This window comes from Microcaecilia unicolor, chromosome 1 (assembly GCF_901765095.1).
Source record: "Microcaecilia unicolor chromosome 1, aMicUni1.1, whole genome shotgun sequence".
Lineage (NCBI taxonomy): Eukaryota > Metazoa > Chordata > Amphibia > Gymnophiona > Siphonopidae > Microcaecilia > Microcaecilia unicolor.
Genome location: NC_044031.1, coordinates 684,985,406 through 685,005,570, shown reverse-complemented (window position 1 = coordinate 685,005,570; position 20,165 = coordinate 684,985,406). Strand labels below are relative to the sequence as shown.

Below are 20,165 nucleotides of genomic sequence, written 5' to 3'. Positions count from 1 at the left end.
GCTTTAAGTACAGATTAACCATAGACATTTGCATCTGGTTTTTGTGAAGGCAGAATTTACTGGAAAAGTATGCACATAAAATTAAAAATCCAAGAACGCACTGTGGAATAATGCATACAATTTTAGATAAATTGGGAGGGGGCAATTTTTAGAGAGCTATTTACCTGCACAAATTATTTGAAAATTGCCCTCTTAAAATACTTAACATAGATGGGAAAAAAAATATTTGAGCAGAAGGGGATAATATTACCACCAATTCGTTACCTCTTTCGAAGAATAACCAGTACATATGAGATATACTGAGATTAATTAGAAATGTATTCAGGCATGATATATTGTTTTGCCTATAGAAACTCACTAGAATCCAAGGACCCTGCCATTTCATTTTTTTGCACTCAAAAATACAAGATCCTATTTTGGAAGAAGAGGTTGTAGCTGCATTCAAGCTGTATTCTGAGTTAGTATTTACTTTTTGATTCCTTTGATGAGAAGTGATGCCCAGGGCTGATGCATGCTGAGGCACATGCCTTCATCCGACATCTCTTGAAACTCCTGGTCCTGGATACGCAGTCTGTTCCTTTCTGCATCTCCCAAGGGTGAACTCTTTCTGTGTGTGCCTGAACCAGTCTGCTCTACCCACTGTGGGATATATAAAACAGCTGATCAGCAAAACATGCAAGTGTTCCTAACCTTCAGTAACTCAATCACAAAAAAGCCTTGCATCAAGGATGCCAATAAACAATATCTCACCATACATCAACTGAACTGACATCCACTTCCATACTGGATTATATTTTAAGATAAATGGGTTCTCCTTTGTTACAGACACAAGGAATACTACACACGGCACAACTACAAGAAAGCCATGACTGGTAAGGCACCTACAAACCATGTACTACTACTACTACTAGACTTACGCAGCGCTGTACACTTGAACACGAAGAGACAGTCCCTGCTCGACAGAGCTTACAATCTAATTAGGACAAACAGAACAAACAAGAGATAAGAGAATATTAAAGTGAGGATGATAAAATAAGGGTTCTGAACAAGTGAATAAGGGTTAGGAGTTAAAAGTAACATCAAAAAGGTGGGCTTTTAGCTTAGATTTGAAGACGGCCAGAGATGGAAATGACGTACGAGCTCAGGAAGTCTATTCCAGGCATATGGTGCAGCAAGATAAAAGGAATGGAGTCTGGAGTTAGTAGTGGAGGAGAAGGGTGCAGATAAGAGAGATTTACCCAGTGAACGGAGTTCCCGGGGAGGAATGTAGGGTGAGATGAGAGAGGAGAGGTACTAAGGAGCTGTAGAGTGAATGCACTTATAGGTCAATAAGAGGAGTTTGAACTGTATGCGGAAATGGATAGGAAGCCAGTGAAGTGACTTGAGGAGAGGGCTAATATGAGCAGAACGAGACTGGCGGAATATTAGTCGTGCAGCAGAAATTTGGACAGATTGAAGATGAGAGAGATGGCTAAGTGGAGACCTGTGAGAAGCAAGTTGCAATAGATTGTAAGCTCCTTGAGCAGGGACTGTCCTTCTGTGTTAAACTGTACAGCGCTGCGTAACCCTAGTAGCGCTTTAGAAATGTTAAGTAGTAGTAGTAGTAGAGGTGATAAGCGTGTGGATGAGGGTTCTGGTAGTGTGCTCAGAAAGGAAAGGGTGAATTTTGGTGATATTATACAGAAAGAAACAACAGGTTTTAGCAGTCTGCTGAATATGTGCAGAGAAGGAGAGGGAGGAGTCGAAGATGACCCCAAGGTATCTCCTCAAGTCACTTCACTGGCTTCCGATCAGATACCGCATTCAATTCAAGCTTCTTCTTCTTACCTACAAATGCACTCAGTCTGCTGCCCCTCACTATCTTTCTACCCTCATCTCCCCTTACGTTCCCGCCCGTAACCTCCATTCACAGGATAAATCCCTCCTCTCAGTACCCTTCTCCACCACCGCCAACTCCAGGCTCCGCTCATTCTGCCTCGCCTCACCCTATGCTTGGAACAACCTTCCTGAGCCCTTACGCCAAGCCCCCCTCCCTGCCCGTCTTCAAGTCTTTGCTTAAAGCCCACCTCTTCAATGCTACGTTCGGCACCTAACCCTTACCGTTCAGTGAATCCAGACTGCCCCAATTTGACTGCCCCTATCGGACCGACCGTTCACTTGTCTATTAGATTGTAAGCTCTTTGAGCAGGGACTGTCTCTCTTTGTTAAATTGTACAGCGCTGCGTAACCCTAGTAGCGCTCTAGAAATGTTAAGTAGTAGTAGTAGGTTACAAGCTGATGAGACAGGAAGGATGAGAGTGTTATCCACAGAAATAGAGAATGGGGGAGGAGGAGAGGTTGGTTTAGGGGGAAAGATAAGAAGCTCAGTCTTGGTCATTTTTAGTTTCAGATCGCACTGAGACATCCAGGCAGCAATCTCAGACAGGCAGGCTGATACTTTGGCCTGGACTTTGGCTGAGATTTCTGGTGTGGAGAGGTAGATCTGGGAGTCATCAGTGTAAAGATGATACTGAAAACAATGGGATGAGATCAGAGTACCAAGGGAAGAAGTATAGATGGAGAAAAGAAGAGGTCCCAGGACAGATCCCTGAGGTACACCAACTGAAAGTGGGATAGAAGTAGAGGAGGATCCACTAGAGTATACACTAAAGGTACGCTGGGAAGATATGAAGAAAACCAGGAAAGAACAGAGCCCTGAAATCCAAGTGAGGGCAGCGTATCAAGGAGTAGGCTGTGATCAACAGTGTCAAAAGCAGCAGATAGATCAGGAAGGATGAGGATAGAATAGAGACCTTTGGATCTAGCCAAGAACAGATCATTGGAGACTTTAGCAAGCGCTGTTTCAGTTGAATGAAGGAGGCGAAAGCCAGATTGAAGTGGATCAAGAATAGCTTGAGATGAAAGAAAGTCAAGGCAATGGCAGTGAACAGCACATTCAAGTATCTTGAATAGGAAAGGGAGGAGGGAGATGGGGCGATAATTGGAAATACAGGTAGGGTCCAATGAAGCTTTTTTTTAAGGAGTGGTGTGACTACGGCATGTTTGAAGGCATCAGGAACAGTCGCAGTAGACAGTGAAAGATTGAGGATATGACAGATAAAAGGGATGACAGTAGGAGAGATGGTGTTAAGTAGATGGGTGGGAATAGGATCAGAGGAACAGGTAGTTAGTTTCGAGGAGGAAAGAAGATGTGTAGTTTCCTCTTCAGTGATTTCAGAAAAGGAAGCAGGGGTTGGAAGGTTGAGAGAATGGATTAAGGGAAGGAGAGGTGGAGGTGACCTCGTTGAGAAGTTTAATCTTGTGAAGCTTATCATGAAAGTACTCAGCCAGAGTCTGGGGGGAAAGTGAAGGCACTTTGAGGAGAGAGTTCAGTGTGGCAAAGAGACGTCGAGGTTTTGAGCCAAGACAATTTGTCAACTGGATGTAATAGTCCTGTTTGGCAAGTAAAAGAGCAGACTGGAAGGAGGTCAGCAAGAATTTGAAATGTATGAAGTCAGCATGGGCATGGGATTTCAGCCAAAGGCGTTCGGCAGAGCGGGCACAGGAACGTAGGTGGCGGATTCTAGAGGTCAGCCAAGGCTGGGGTTTGGTACCTTTTACAGAACGGGGAATGGGAGGAGTAAGAGTATCCAGAGCAGAGGAGAGAATAGTATTATAGGAAGAGACAGCCTCATTGACAGACTTGGATAACATAGTGGTAGAGAAGAGATTTGAAACACTGGAGGACAGAGTAGAAGGATCAATAGCCTGAACATTCCTAAATGTATTGGTTAAGATTGGGCGGGATAGGGAGGAGGGTGTTTAAGTGTGAAAGTTATCAGATGATGGTCAGAAAAGGGAAGAGTTGAGGCACAGAAACTGGAGAGTGAGCAGTTTGAGAAGAGGATAAGATCAAGACAGTGGCCATTCTGGTGAGTGGGGGAAGTGGAGCACAGTTGAAGATTGAAAGAGGATGTTAAAGCAAGAAACTGAGAAGCATAAGAGTCAGAGGGATCATTAGCATGAATGTTAAAATCCCCAAGAATAAGGGAAAAAAGATGAAGGTTCAAGAAAGAAGGAAAGCCAGGCAACAAAGCCAGTGAGAAAGGAAGAAAGGGACTTATCATGGGGTCAATAAATGACTGCTACTCGGAGAGGCAGAGGAGCAAATAGACAGATGGAGTGGACTTCAAAGGAAGAAAAACAGTGAGATTGAGGTGGAAGAAGAGGTTGAAATCTACAAGAGGGTGAAAGTAGTAGCCCGACACCACCTCCGCGGCCAACCAGACGAGGAGTATGGGAGAAAAGATAACCTCCATGGCACAGGGCTGCGACTGAAGCAGAGTATTCAGGGTAAAGCCAAGTTTCAGTTAGGGCAAGCAGATGGAGAGTACGAGAGATAAAGAGGTCATGGATGTAGGAAAGTTTGTTACAGACAGAGCAGGCATTCCACAGAGTGCAAAAGAAAGGCAGGGAAGAGGAGGAACAGAAATTAGATTGGAGATATCATGGTGTGACCTGCACAAATAGGATGAGAGCTGACGTGGAGGACCAAGATTGGGATTAATGTCCCCAGCGGAGAGCAGGAGAAGGAGCAAGAGAGTACGGAGAAGAGTAGGAGAGGTATGATGACAGCGACGAAGGCGAGATGTACTCAGATAGAAAGAAGATGGATGAATGGAAGGAAGGAAATGTTGAAGGTTGAGAGCTGAGAAAAAGGAAGAGGAAAAAAGAGATGGTGAGATGATGAATACAGAGGATGGACAATGTGTTCCTGCAGTGTACAGTGGTTTCAGATGGAGAAACAGATTAGGAAGGGACAGTACCAAGAAGTAGTAACTGGGAGTAAAATAAATGTAAAGAGAAAATGCCCTAGAGTGGAGGCCCTGAGTGGATCGGAGTGGACCTGGGAGTCACCCCGGAGAAGGCTGTAAAGGATATACAGATGAGCTGCAAGTCCTCCACAGCACCTGAAAGGCAGCTGGTGGTAGAGCTGGGTACCTCTCAGCCGAGGAAAGGCTTACCAGGGGTTAGGCCGAAGCCAGCATTCCTCCCCCTGAGGGTCGCCTGATCCTAGCCAACAAGCACCTAGAGCGAGGGCCCTGGGAAGATCGGGCTGGACCTGGGAGTCACCCCGGATACAGCCGTGAGGATATGCAGAAGGGCTGCAAGTCCTCCGGCTGTACCTTGATATTTCAACCAACAGCTTATAAAAAATTTTGAAACAAAAATAGAAATAAAATACATGGTCAAATGAATACCTTGCAGCATGTTATCAAACTAATTTTGAGGTTTAAAACACACAGACATAAATGTCTGACTGTGTATTAGTTTGGGTCTTTTCAGCTCATACAATTGCACCTAACAGGTAAGAAGCTCATATATGCTGGACTATTGAGGATTTTATATATGTATGTCCATTCTTATTTAATAGTTTTATGTAACCCACTTAGAATTTAAATGATTGGTGTCTCCATTGTATGCAACTAGATCTCATGTATATTCATTGGGGAAAATCTGACTGGGTCATGGCCCTCAAGGACCAATGTTGCCCACTCCTGTAATGTAATATAAAAAGTCAATACTTACAAACTAAAAGGTTGATCAACAAAGTATTCAACTTTTTGCAAAATCTCTATCAATCATTACACATCTTAATCTCAGTAAGTGCCACAAAGCAGCTGCACTAACAGAAAATACCTGTCTACTAATTAACTGTCTCATCCTCCTTCCACCGAAAGGTGCTAACAACAAATTTTGTAGATACCTCCAAATTGACCTCTCTGACTTGTAAAGCTGCACCAATGAGAACACATTTTGTACTGACTGCGATGCTTTCAAAACTAAATTTGGTAAAATAAAATAAACATTACTAATGTCATCATAACAAGGACACAAGACCTGAAAAAATGAATGAAAATCACTTTGTTCTAAATCAACTGTAAGCTATGCAATACTGTATATGAATCTTTAAAACTTTTTCACATATTAGTCCATCGTTATGTACATGGTTTGGTCTCACACATGTATACTATACCATATCTATATAAATAATTCTCACCTCCAACGTTCTGAACCTCACTGTGTGGCAGGGAAACACTGAAGCCCAGTAGTCTTCTAGGCTGTCAGCACCACTCACTCTCACTCATAGACCCGCCCTCAGCCACTCCCCATCCACACATAATTCACAACCCCAACATTCTAAATGTAAATTTGTAGTTGCAAGATCCCATGAGTGTCTGCCCCGCCCTCACGTCACAACGTGATGACGTGGAGGGCGGGGCTATGACAGCCAATCGCCAGTTCCACCGCCCTCCGATGCTCCCCCCCGACGCACAGCGAGAAACAGCGACCTACACAGGGCTCCACCCCCCCCCAACGCACAGCGACAACAGTAGGGCATCTGAACGAGGGTGCGTTTTTATTTTCAACATGAATGCCTGCACCGCTCACGCGTCAAACGTGATGATGTCATGGGCGCAGCAATGCCTAAACAAATCCAGGGTGGAACAACAGAAACGGACCTCCAGAAGGAGACCCCGCAGAGACAAAACCCCGCCCCCCCACCCATCCGCAAAAACGGAACGACTCACAGACAGGAAAAAGAGGGAGGGCGCCGGCAGATGAGGGCTCAGGCCGGGGGTCACGGACAGGGTCCACTGGCGAATCGCAACACGGGGGAGGGAAAGAGCACTGGGTCAGACTCCAGCGCTGCCAGCAAACAAACCTATGACATGCCTCAGGAGTATAACCCACAAGAGTGGAAGAGAGCCATGCAACACCACACTAAGCAAGGAAGCCCTTTGGTTAATCTCAGTTTCCACTCCAATATGCAACCGTCATTCCAGTACACTCAACACAAAAACAAACATAGGAGCTGCTGCTGCTACAAAAGAAAGGGGAATCAGACAAACCCTGAAACTGGGAGGGAGGGAGGAAAGGAAGGAAAGGGGGCACCTTACAACTTGAAAGGTAAACTATGGAGAGGGGAGGGGGGTCCCTAAGACCAGAGAGGGGGAAAGGGGGTTCCCTAAGACCAGAGAGGGAGGAAGGGGGGTCCCCAAGAACACAGAGGGGGGAAGGGAATCCTCAAACCAAAGGGGAGGGGATCCTGAGACATGAGAGGGGGGAGAGGGGAGGACACTCACTGTCTCACATACACACTCACTCTCACTGACACAATCGCAACCACCCTCACTCTGTCACACACACACACACTAGCATATTCACTCTCTCTCACACAGTCACTCTCACAGACACTCTCTCAAACATACACACTCAGTGGAAAACCTTGCTAGCGCCCGTTTCATTAGAACCAGAAAGGGGCCTTTCTTACTAGTATACATACGTTTTGCAGCTCTTGTGATGTTTTTGAATAATATGTCTGCTTTTAAATACTAAATATATGTTCTTGCTTAAATATAGATGTTTTCAGTCTATGGCCCTGTTTACTAAGGTGAGTGTTTTTAGCACGCCTACACTTAGCGCGTGCACTAACCATGTAGGTGCCTTTAGGGATATTGTAGGCACGTACATAGTTAACGCGTGTTAAAAACATTAACGCACCTATAACACAGCTAAGTAAACAGGGCCCTAAGTTAAGATGTACATTCTTATTTTTATACTTATTTTTTTGATATTTAATTTTGATATGGTTTTTATTTTGTTATAAATGTATGACACATTTTATGTATATTCCTTTTAGAATACTATCAGTGACTCCTGAAGCAGGCGTTTTGTCATGCTGAAACATGGACCAGGTCAGATCCTTCATGCAAACAATAAAGCGGTTTTTAAGCACTACCTCCTGAGTTGGTTTCGTCCATGGCTCAATTTGACAAATTAAAGAGTAGTAAATCATCTGGACCAGATGGTATTCATCCCAGACTACCAACAGAATAGAAAAATGTACTTGCAGAACTATTGTTAGTACCATATAATTTACCTTTAAAATCAAGCATGGTACTGGAAGATTGGAGGATGGCCAATGTAACATTGATTTTAAAAAAAGGCTCCAGAGGTGGTCCGGAAAATTATAGACCTGTGAGCCTGACATCAGTGCTGGGCAAAATGGTAGAGACTATTATAAAGAACAAAATTACAGAGCATATTCAAAAGCATGGATTTATGAGACAAAGCCAATATGGATTTAGTGAAGGGAAATCTTGACTCACCAATCTATTACATTTCTTTGAAGGGGTGAACAAACATATGGATAACGGTGAGCTGGTCAATAGTGCGTATCTGGATTTTCAAAAGGCATTTGACAAAGTATCTCATGAAAGACTCCAGAGAAAATTGAAGAGTCTATTGTGGATTAAAAATTGGTTAAAAGATAGAAAATGGAAAGTAGGGTTAAACGGTCAATATTCTGAACGGAAAAGGGTAGATAGTGGGGTTTACCAGTGGTCTGTGCTGGGACTGCTGCTTTTTAACATGTTTATAAATGATTTAGAGATGAGAGTAACTAGTGAGGTAATTAAATTTGCTGACGACACAAAGTAATTCAAAAGTTGTTAAATCGCAAGGGGATTGTGAAAAATTACAAGAGGACCTTACGAGACTGGGCATCTAAATGGCAAATGACGTTTAATGTGAGCAAGTGCAAAGTGATGCATGTGGGAAAGAGGAACCCGAACTGTAGGTACGTAATGCAATGTTCCACATTAGGAGTCACCGACCAGGAAAGGGATCTAGGTGTCATCGTTAATGATACGTTGAAACCTTTTGCTCAATGTGCAGTGGCTGTGGCTAAGAAAGCAAATAGAATGTTAGGTATTATTAGGAAAGGAATGAAAAATAAAAATGAGGACGTTATAATGCCTTTGTATCACTCCATGGTGCGACTGCAACTCGAATATTGTGTGCAATTCTGGTCACCGCATCTCAAAAAAGATATAGCAGAATTAGAAAAGGTACAGAGAAGGGCGATGAAAATGATAAAGGGGATGGGATGACTTCCCTATGAGGAAAAACTAAAGCAGGTAGGGCTCTTCAGCTTGGAGAAAAGACGGCTGAGGGGAGATATGATAGAGGTCTATAAAATAATGAGTGGAGTGGATTGGAACGGGTAGACATGAATTTTTGTTTACTCTTTGCAAAAATACTAGGACTAGGGGGCACGCAATGAAGATTCAAAGTAGTAAATTTTAAACGAATCGGAGAAAATATTTTTTCACTCAAACTGTCATTCTTTGTAAAAACAGTTAGCTTAGTGGGGTTTAAAAAATGTTTGGACAGCTACCTAGAAGTCCATAAGCCATTATTAAAAAGGACTTTGAGAAAATCCATTGCTTATTTATAGGATATAGCACAACCACTGACAGAGTGTGTTTGAACGAGTTAACTATATAGAGAAGCTATATAGATTAACTATGTGAGGTAGAGTCTCATATTGCTGACACGGCTGTTCTCATTTCACTCTATGGTGAATCATTTGCTCTATGGTGAATCATTTCACCATAGAGTGAAATGAGAACAGCCGTGTCAGCAATATGAGACTCGAGTGTGTTTGAACGAGTTAACTATATAGAGAAGCTATATAGATTAACTATGTGAGGTAGAGTCTCATATTGCTGACACGGCTGTTCTCATTTCACTCTATGGTGAATCATTTGCTCTATAGTGAATCATTTTACCATAGAGTGAAATGAGAACAGCCGTGTCAGCAATATGAGACTCTACCTCACATAGTTAATCTATATAGCTTCTCTATATAGTTAACTCGTTCAAACACACTCTGTCAGTGGTTGTGCTATATCCTATAAATATTACATTAAATAAACAATGTCCCAAACATTTATGTCATACGCAGGATATATCAACATACCAGTTGATACCCGGGGAAAATCAGATCAACTGCTTCTCACAACCATATGAACATTCTTGTTCTTTCGCACAGGCGAAATGGTGTGGAGCAAATCCTCATATATTCCCCTTATTTCTTTTATAGTAAATCTTATCTTATCTTGTTCCTTAATTCTCCAAAGCTGTGCAAATATGCATAAAGCCTTATATTCATAGTTCTTCTTTCATAATTATTCTTTTCAAACATTTACTTATCTGTAAGGCAGCAATCTAAAAGCAACAGGGAACCCCCGCCGACATGGCCAAGTTTCGCATAAAGCTTTATCAAGGAAGAGGCTCTCTTTGCATCCTGCTTGTAACCCTGTCTACCAGAAAATGGCCTTCTGGTAGACAGGGTTACAAGCAGGATGCAAAGAGAGCCTCTTCCTTGATAAAGCTTTATGCGAAACTTGGCCATGTCGGCGGGGGTTCCCTGTTGCTTTTAGATTGCTGCCTTACAGATAAGTAAATGTTTGAAAAGAATAATTATGAAAGAAGAACTATGAATATAAGGCTTTATGCATATTTGCACAGCTTTGGAGAATTAAGGAACAAGATAAGATAAGATTTACTATAAAAGAAATAAGGGGAATATATGAGGATTTGCTCCACACCATTTCGCCTGTGCGAAAGAACAAGAATGTTCATATGGTTGTGAGAAGCAGTTGATCTGATTTTCCCCGGGTATCAACTGGTATGTTGATATATCCTGCGTATGACATAAATGTTTGGGACATTGTTTATTTAATGTGAATTTGAGTCCCCACAGTGTGCGATTTGGGTGTTACTTTACGTTAGGATATCCTATAAATAAGCAGTGGATTTTCTCAAAGTCCTTTTTAATAATGGCTTATGGACTTCTAGGTAGCTGTCCAAACATTTTTTAAACCCCACTAAGCTAACTGTTTTTACAAAGAATGACAGTTTGAGTGAAAAAATATTTTCTCCGATTCGTTTAAAATTTACTACTTTGAATCTTCATTGCGTGCCCCTAGTCCTAGTATTTTTGCAAAGAGTAAACAAAAATTCAACAAAATCGTATTTTTGCAAAGAGTAAACAAAAATTCAACAAAATCGTTGACTAATCATAGACTCTTCCATCATGCCATCCTAGATCCACTTCAATCCGGCTTTCGCCCCCTACACTCGACAGAAACAGCTCTCTCTAAAGTCTGCAACGACCTGCTCCTCGCCAAATCCAGAAGCCACTATTCCATCCTCATCCTCCTCGATCAATCCGCTGCGTTTGACACTGTCAATCATGACTTACTTCTTGCCACATTGTCCTCTTTTGGGTTCCAAGGCTCTGTCCTCTCCTGGTTCTCCTCTTATCTCTCCCACCGCACCTTCAGAGTACACTCTCATGGATCCTCCTCCACTCCCATCCCACTATCTGTTGGAGTTCCCCAGGGATCTGTCCTTGGACCCCTTCTCTTCTCAATCTACACCTCCTCCCTAGGCTCACTGATCTCATCTCATGGTTTTCAGTATCATCTTTATGCTGATGACACCCAGCTATATCTCTCCACACCAGACATCACCACGGAGACCCAGGCCAAGGTATCGGCCTGCTTATCCGACACTGCTGCCTGGATGTCCAACCGCCACCTGAAGCTGAACATGTCCAAAACTGAGCTCCTCGTCTTTCCACCCAAACCCACCTCTCCTCTTCCTCCACTCTCTATCTCAGTTGATAACACCCTCATCCTCCCCGTCCCATCTGCCTGCAACCTCGGAGTCATCTTCGACTCCTCCCTCTCCTTCTCTGCGCATATCCAACAGACTGCCAAGACCTGTCGCTTCTTCCTCTTCAACATCAGCAAAATTCGCCCTTTCCTATCTGAGCACACCACACGAACTCTCGTCCAAGCTCTCATTACCTCTCGCCTTGACTACTGCAACTTGCTCCTCACCGGCCTCCCACTTAGCCATCTATCCCCCCCTTCAATCCGTCCAGAACGCTGCCGCACGTCTTATATTCCTCCAGAACCGATATACTCACATCACCCCTCTCCTCAAGTCACTTCACTGGCTTCCGATCAGATACCGCATTCAATTCAAGATTCTCCTCCTTACCTACAAATGCACCCGGTCTGCGGCTCCTCACTACCTCTCTACCCTCATCTCCCCCTATGTTCCCGCCCGTAACCTCTGCTCCCAGGACAAATGCCTCCTTTCAGTTCCCTTCTCCACCACTGCCAACTCTAGGCTCCGCTCATTCTGCCTTGCCTCACCCTATGCCTGGAACAATCTTCCTCAACCCCTACGCCAAGCCCCCTCCCTACCCAACTTCAAATCTCTGCTTAAAACTCACCTCTTCAATGCTGCTTTCGGCACCTAACCTTCCGTGAAATATAGTATGCCCTATTAGTCGGACTCTACACTTGTCTTTGACTGTACACTTGTCTCTAGATTGTACACTTGTCTTTTAGATTGTAAGCTCCTTGAGCAGGGACTGTCCTTCTATGTTTAAATTGTACAGCGCTGCGTAACCCTGGTAGCGCTTTAGAAATGTTAAATAGTAGTAGTACTCTTCCCCCACCTCCTTATAACCCAATTTTTCATTTCCACTGTGAATTCTTTTATATACACAAAACACTTATCTTATGTAGGTTGGTGAGCTCTAAACCCCATAGTTAATCTATATAGCTTCTCTATATAGTTAACTCGTTCAAACACACTCTGTCAGTGGTTGTGCTATATTTTTGAAGTGGACTGAGTGAGGCCAGAGATTGTTGGGCAGTAATACTATTTATAGGATAAGCAGCATAAAATGTACTGTTTTGGGATTTTGCCAGGTACTGGTAAACTGGATTGGCCACTGTTGGAAACATGATGCTGGGCTTGATGGACCTTTGGTCTGTCCTGGTATGGCAATACTTTTGTACTTATGGCTCTAGAGACGAAGGCTCCAGAACAAGGTCAAATCGCTCTTACAGGATCCCAGGACAGAGTCACTGCAGCCACAGGGCCCTGGAGACAAAGGCCCCACAATAGTGTCAGACTATTTTCGACAGAGTCCCAGGATGCTTTCAGGGTCCCAGACTGCTATGTAGGGACCTGAAGATCACAGTGCCTCAGGACAGAGTTGGACTGGAGTCATAGTGTTCCTGGAAGTCTAGTTGTCAACATAATGGGATAACATGACAACATGACACTGCAGTCATAAAACTCTGGAGATCCAGCCACCTGCTCTAGAGAAGTATACTCTGAATTGCTGGTTATTCTTGTAGTTTTACCGTTTACCAAATAATCAGAATGTGGGTAATAAATAAATAAATATATTTTAGGAATATGCTACTTCATTATGTGGATTTACCAATAATCATAGGGGGAGAGTTTAATCAAATCTAATCCCCATCATCTCAAGACAAGATTAATAATAAAAAGGGGCTTGCCACTGTTCTGTTCCACTTTAGATTTAGTCGATGTATGGAGGACTTTACAGCCAAATGACAGAGATTATACTCATTTGTCTCGATTTCATGCAACACAATCACGAATTGTACTATTTGTTTTCCAGGGAGCTATTTTCACAAGTTCATTCAGCACACACAGGTCCATTTAATATTTTGGACCATGCGATGGTATGCGCTACTCTTGACATTAGGAGGGACCTTTCATAGTTATGCACAATGGAAATTTCCTACAGAGTTGTATTGGGATCCTTCTTTTCAGGATTTCTTATTGAAGAAATGGAACAAATATAGAAACATAATTTGGAACATGTTAGTAATCCGACCCTTTTTTGGGAGGCTGCCAAAACAGTGCTTTGTGGCAAAACTATTGCATATACTTGTTTTAAATGCAAGGCTAGAGGTATGGAGATCCTTTGCCTAGAAAAACAGGTTAGATGGGATCACCTTTTCTTTGGGGCACACCCTTCTTCTGATAAAAAGGTTAAACTCTTAGAATCCCAGATGGTGCTTAATGAGTTAATACATCAACTAATGAGTTAATACATCAACATACAGTAAAATTGTTCGCCTCAGCCAGAAAAATTTTACAAATGTTGAATGACAGGGGGCAAGTGGTCAGTATGCAATAAATAATAATAATAATAATAATCTAATCAGGAAATTATTGAAGTTAAGACTTTTTACCAATATCTTTATTCGTCACCTTGGATATTTTAGATCTTCCACGGTATCAGATTCAGATAATCTGCTGTTGAATGTGCCAACAGTGATGGATAAACTGATCTGGCTCTCTGACAGAGCGCTTTGAAGAAGACGCCTGGTCCACTTTATAAAATTTTGCAACAATCAATTGGCCCTACCTTGATGACCTTATTTAATCATTTAATGGAGATACAGGACTTACCATCTTCATTACAGCTGATGCAAACAATAATGCTTTTAAAACCCAGAAGGGATATGCTGCAGCCTGAATCAGACCACCCATTTTATTATTAAATTTTGAAGCAAATAGATGGGCACAGATTCTTCCGTCATTGGTAACAGAACCCCAAGAGAGTTTTGAGAGATCGTACAGCAATTAAAAATATGAGAGCTATATTGACTTCTTAAGAGACAGTAAGAAACAAGGATGAGCGTTCTCTGTTGATCAGCCTTGACGCAGAGAAGGCATTTGATCGGGTACTTTGGGACCCTGTTTGGGACATTGGAGAAACATAGAATAACAGGCCCATTTTGAACAGAGGTGGCTGCTTTGTACTGATCTCCCAGGGTGACACCAATCAGAACCATTCAAAGGGGCACATGCTAGGGCTGTCTTTTGTCCCCTTTGTTATTCATTTTAACTCTGGACCCTCTGGCTAGAGAGATATTGGCCAGCTGTGACATCAAAGGGGTGTGCCTCAGAGAACAGGAATTTAAAATCTCAGTATTTGCTGATGATTTGCTGGAATATTTGGTGGACTCACAGTTTATCACTGTTGACGTTAAAGGACAGCTTTCAAGAGTATGGTGACTTTTCTAGGTTTTGTTCAAATCTGCCTAAGTCCCTAATGTTAGGCTCTACGAACTCAATCAAGGAAATTTGGGTTGGTGGGTTCCCCTTACAGCGGGAAAATAACTCATTTTGCTTTTTTGGGCATACAGCTGTCTACTGATCTGTTAAGCTTAACGTACCACAGTTACTGGCAGACACGGCTCAACATTTGGAAGTGTGGTCATCTCTCCCTCTATCTTTACATGGTAGAATTAGTCTCTTCTGAATGACCATATTCCTGAAGTGGCTCTACTTACCGCAAATGTTACCACTGAGGCTTTTGAAAAAAAGATTTAACACAACTTTACAGGTTAATATCTAAATTCTATTGGAGTAGTAAAAAACCAAAGATGCAACTGACTTATCTTTATGGTAATTGGCAGGGAGGGAGCATGTGCCTTCCCAATATAAGGAAATATAATTTTGCAAGGTTAAGAGGGCATAATCAAACGCGAACGCTTATCTCCATGGGCGTCTATGTCCAAAAACAGGTACGTGAAGAGGCAGGACAGACCATATTTTCGAAAAAATGGACGTTTTTCAGCTGGGCGTTTGTTTTTTTTTTTAGCGATAATGGAAACTAAAAATGCCCAGCTCAAAAACGTCCTAATCCAAGCCATTTGGTCGTGGGAGCAGCCACTATTCGTAGTACACTCGCCCCCCTGACATGCCAGGACACCAACTGGGCACCCTAGAGGTCAGTGCGGTGGACTTCAGACAACGCTCCCACATGCATAGCTCCCTTACCACGGGTGCTGAGCCCCCAACTCCCCTCCCCCAAAACCCACTACCCACAAATGTACAACACTACCATAGCTCTTAGGGGTGAAGGGGCACCTACATGTGGGTACAGTGGGTTTTGCAGACCTCCCATTTACCAGCACAAGTGTTACAGGTAGGGGGGGATGGGCCTGGGTCTGCCTGGCTGAAGTGCACTGCGGTACCCACTAAAAGTGCTCCAGGGACCTGCATACACGCAGGCCTCTAGGACTTGTTGCTGGTATGGTAAAATTATGTATCATACCTGATAATTTTCTTTCCCTTAATCATAGCCGATCAATCCATAGACTGGTGGGTTGTGTCCATCTACCAGCAGGTGGAGATAGAGAGCAATCTTTTGCCTCCCTATAAGTGGTCATGTGCTGCCGGAAATTCCCCAGTATGTCGATATCAAAGCTCCATCCGCAGGACTCAGCACTTAGAGGATTACACCCACAAAGGGACACTCTGCCCAGCTCACCACCGCCGAAGCGGGGGAGGGAAAATATTCCAGCGCACCACCGCCGGGGCGGTGGGCGGGAAACCACACCCGCCGACACGGGGGGAACTGGCTTATCCTGCAACCGCAACCGCGGGAGGAGCTGGCTTACCCTAACACCGCCGAAGCGGGAGGGATACAAAGCTACCCTACAGCCGCACGAAGCAGGAGGGAGCGCCGGCATAATTTAGTTATCAATCCAGCCACTGCCGAAACGGGGGGAGAGGAAGCAGCAGCTCACTGTAACACAAAATCGTCTCAACTCGAAGAGACTTCAATTGGAAGAACTTGAACACGAAGTCCTCGTGAACAGGAAATGAAGACTGAACTTGAACCTGAAATATAACCAGAACACAAACAATACAGATATCTGGGAGGGGCTATGGATTGATCGGCTATGATTAAGGGAAAGAAAATTATCAGGTATGATACATGATTTTACCTTCCCTATCATCAAGCCGATCAATCCATAGACTGGTGGGATGTACCGAAGCAGTACTCACCCAGGGAGAGACATGGAAATCCCTGAATGCAACACTGAAGCCCCAAACTGGGCCTCGGCCCGAGCAGCCACATCCAAGCGGTAATGTCGTGAGAAGGTATGAGCCGACGACCAAGTAGCCGCTCTGCAAATCTCTTCCAAGGAGACAGATCTGGACTCCGCCATCGAGGCTGCTTGTGCTCTAGTAGAGTGTGCCTTCAGCTGAATAGGCGGAATCTTCCCCGCCGCCACATAAGCTGACGCGATCGTCTCCTTGACCCAACGTGCCATTGTAGGCTTAGATGCCTGCAGACCCTTACGAGGGCCTGCGAACAGCACGAACAAATGATCCGACTTCCAGAAATCATTGGTCACTTCCAAGTATCTGAAGATGACCCGTCTAACATCCAGGTATTTGAGCGCAGTGTACTCCTCTGGGTAATCCTCCCTACGAAAGGAGGGTAGGTAAAGCTGCTGATTCACATGGAATCGAGAAACAATCTTTGGCAGGAAGGAAGGCACTGGGCGAATCGATACTCCTGCCTCAGTGAATCGCAGGAATGGTTCTCTACACGAGAGCGCCTGGAGCTCGGAAACTCTTCTGGCTGATGTGATAGCCACCAAGAAGACTGCTTTCAACGTCAGGTCCTTCAGCGATGCCCTTGGCAAGGGCTCGAAGGGCGGCTTCTGCAAGGTCCGTAGTACCAGATTGAGATTCCACGTAGGCACTATCGAGTGCAGAGGGATGCGCAGGTGATTAACTCCTTTGAGAAAGCGTACCACATCCGGCTGTGAAGCCAGGGAAGCCCCCTTAAGACGACCCCTGAAGCAAGCTAGAGTCGCTACCTGGACTTTCAGCGAACTGAGCGACAGGCCTTTCTCCAGCTCCTCTTGCAGGAACGCCAACACTGAAGATATTGGGGCAGTGAAGGGCGATATAGAGCCTGCCTCGCACCATGACGCAAAGGTACGCCAAACCCTGGCGTAAGTGGTGGAAGTAGAGCGCTTCCTCGCTCTCAGCATAGTGGCGATGACCTTGTCTGAGAAGCCCTTCTTCCTCAGCCGCTTCCGCTCAATAGCCAGGCCGTAAGACCAAAGGGGGAGGGATCCTCCATCACCATGGGACCCTGATGTAAGAGGCCCCGCTCCGCTGGCAGCTGCAGAGGGCCGTCCACCGAGAGTCTGACCAAATCCGCATACCAGGGACGTCTGGGCCAGTCCGGACCCACCAGGATCACCCGGCCCGGATGCTTTGCCACCCGGCCTAGCACCCTGCCCAACATGGGCCAGGGCGGGAACACGTAGAGAAGCTCCTGTGCCGGCCACTGCTGGAGAAGAGCATCGACTCCCAGGGATCGAGGGTCCCGTCCTCTGCTGAAAAAACGCGGCACTTGGCAATTGGCCGAGGACGCCATCAGATCCAGGCTCGGCCGGCCCCAGCGTTTCGTGATGTCCAAGAACGCTCGAGCAGACAGTTGTCACTCTCCGGGATCCAAGGTATGGCGACTGAGAAAGTCCGCCTTGACATTCATGACTCCTGCAAAGTGGGCCGCCGACAGCTGTTCCAGATTCGCTTCCGCCCACAGGCATAGCTTCATGGCCTCCTTGGCTAGAGGTGCGCTCCTGGTACCTCCCTGGTGATTGACATAGGCCACAGCCGTGGCATTGTCCGACAGGACCCGTACAGGCCTCAGCACCAGTACCGGGAGAAACTCTAGAAGCGCCAACCGAATGGCTCGGAGCTCCAGGAGGTTGATGGACCATTTCGTCTCTGCAGGAGACCAGAGCCCCTGCGCTGTCCGTCCCAGGCAGTGGGCTCCCCAGCCCGTCAAGCAGGCGTCCGTCGTGACAACAACCCACTCCGGGGTCGTAAGAGGCATTCCTGCGGACAGCTTGCCTGGCCTCAGCCACCAGCTCAGCGCCTTTCGCACCGCTGGATCCAAAGGAAGGCGTACGGCGTAATCCTCCGAGACTGGAGTCCACCGCCGCAGAAGAGAGTGCTATAGTGGTCTCATATGAGCCCTGGCCCAGGGCACTACCTCCATCGTGGCCGTCATGGAGCCCAACAGCTGCACATAGTCCCAAGCCCAAAGGGTAGAGGAGGCTAGGAACTGGCCCACCTGGATCTGAAGCTTGACGCTCCGGTTGTCCGGCAGGAACACTCTGCCCACTTGGGTGTCGAATCGAACTCCCAGATACTCCAGGGACTGAGTCGGGCGCAGCTGGCTTTTCTCCCAGTTGATGATCCATCCCAGGGAGCTCAGAAGAGCAATGACCCTCTCTGTAGCTCTCCCGCACTCCACATAGGAAGGGGCTCGGATCAGCCAGTTGTCCAGATAGGGATGGACTTGCACTCCCTCCTTGCGGAGGAAGGCCGCGATGATCACCATTACTTTGGAGAAGGTCCGCGGAGCCGTAGCCAACCCGAACGGGAGGGCTCTGAACTGGAAATGTCGGCACAGTACTGCAAAGCGCAGAAAGCACTGATGAGGCGGCCAGATGGGAATATGTAGCTAAGCTTCCTTGATGTCCAGGGAGGCCAGGAATTCTCCCTTTTTCACCGCAGCTATTACGGAGCAGAGGGTCTCCATCCGGAAGTGCCGAACTTTCAAGGCCTGATTGACTCCCTTGAGGTTGCGAATAGACCGAGCAGATCCTTCTTTCTTTGGCACCACAAAGTAAATGGAGTAGCGCCCCTTGCCAAGCTGATCTACTGGCACCGGGACTACCGCGCCCAGGCGGATCAGGTTGCTCAAAGTCTGCTGCACGGCAGCTGCTTTGACCTGAGACTTGCAAAGAGAGTTTACAAACCCATCTCTTAGGGGTCGGCAGAACTCTAGCTTGTAGCCGTCTCTGATGACTTCCAGAACCCAAGCGTCTGAAGTTACCCTGGTCCACTCGCCCAGAAACGAGGACAACCTTCCTCCTATCTGCACTGGGCCATGGACCAGGTCCCCGTCATTGGGTACGCGACCCTGGGGGCGGTGGTCCCTACGAAAGGAATGATGCTTGGGGGAGAAGTTCCGTTTGAAGGAAGCGGAAGCAGAGGAGGCCGACTTGCCCGAGCGATACCGACGGGCTTCCTGGAATCGGCCCTAAGAGGAACCAGGACGGGCACTGCCGGCCCGAGTCCTGACCTCCGTCAACCTCTTGCCCTTGAACGTGCCGAGCTCCGTCACGATCTTGTCCAGCTCGTCCCCAAAGAGCAGCTTGCCTTTAAAAGGCAACTTGGCTAGGCGAGATTTAGAGGCATGGTCAGCAGACCAGTGCTTAAGCCATAGCCACCGCCGCGCAGAGACTGTCTGAGCCATGCCCTTGGCCGAGGCTCTCAAAACATCATACAGCAAGTCTGCCAAGTAGGCCAAACCCGATTCCAGGGTCAGCCATTCCGCCCTCCAGGAAGGATCAGAGGGGGAAGCCCGCTGCACAACAGTCAGGCACGCCCTAGCCACATAGGAGCCGCAAACCGAGGCTTGCAAACTCAGAGCGGCCGCCTCAAAGGACGACTTTAAGGCCGCCTCCATTCTCCTGTCTTGGGCGTTCTTCAGGGCAGTGCCACCTTCCACCGGCAGCGCCGTTTTCTTAGTCACCGCAGTGATTAAGGAATCTACCGTGGGCCAGACAAAGGCTTCCCGTTCCCCCTCAGGA

General features: G+C 45.9%; 1 protein-coding gene across 2 annotated transcripts in view; it reads right to left on the bottom strand.

The window, feature by feature from the left end:
- Positions 1 to 20,165, bottom strand: part of TRIP4 (thyroid hormone receptor interactor 4) — a 269,161-nt gene that overhangs the window by 78,099 nt on the left and 170,897 nt on the right. For both annotated transcript variants that reach the window (XM_030188088.1, XM_030188095.1), the window contains exon 9: positions 470 to 639. In XM_030188088.1, the coding sequence (XP_030043948.1) occupies positions 470 to 639 (170 nt within the window). The remainder of the gene's footprint in view (positions 1 to 469; positions 640 to 20,165) is intronic.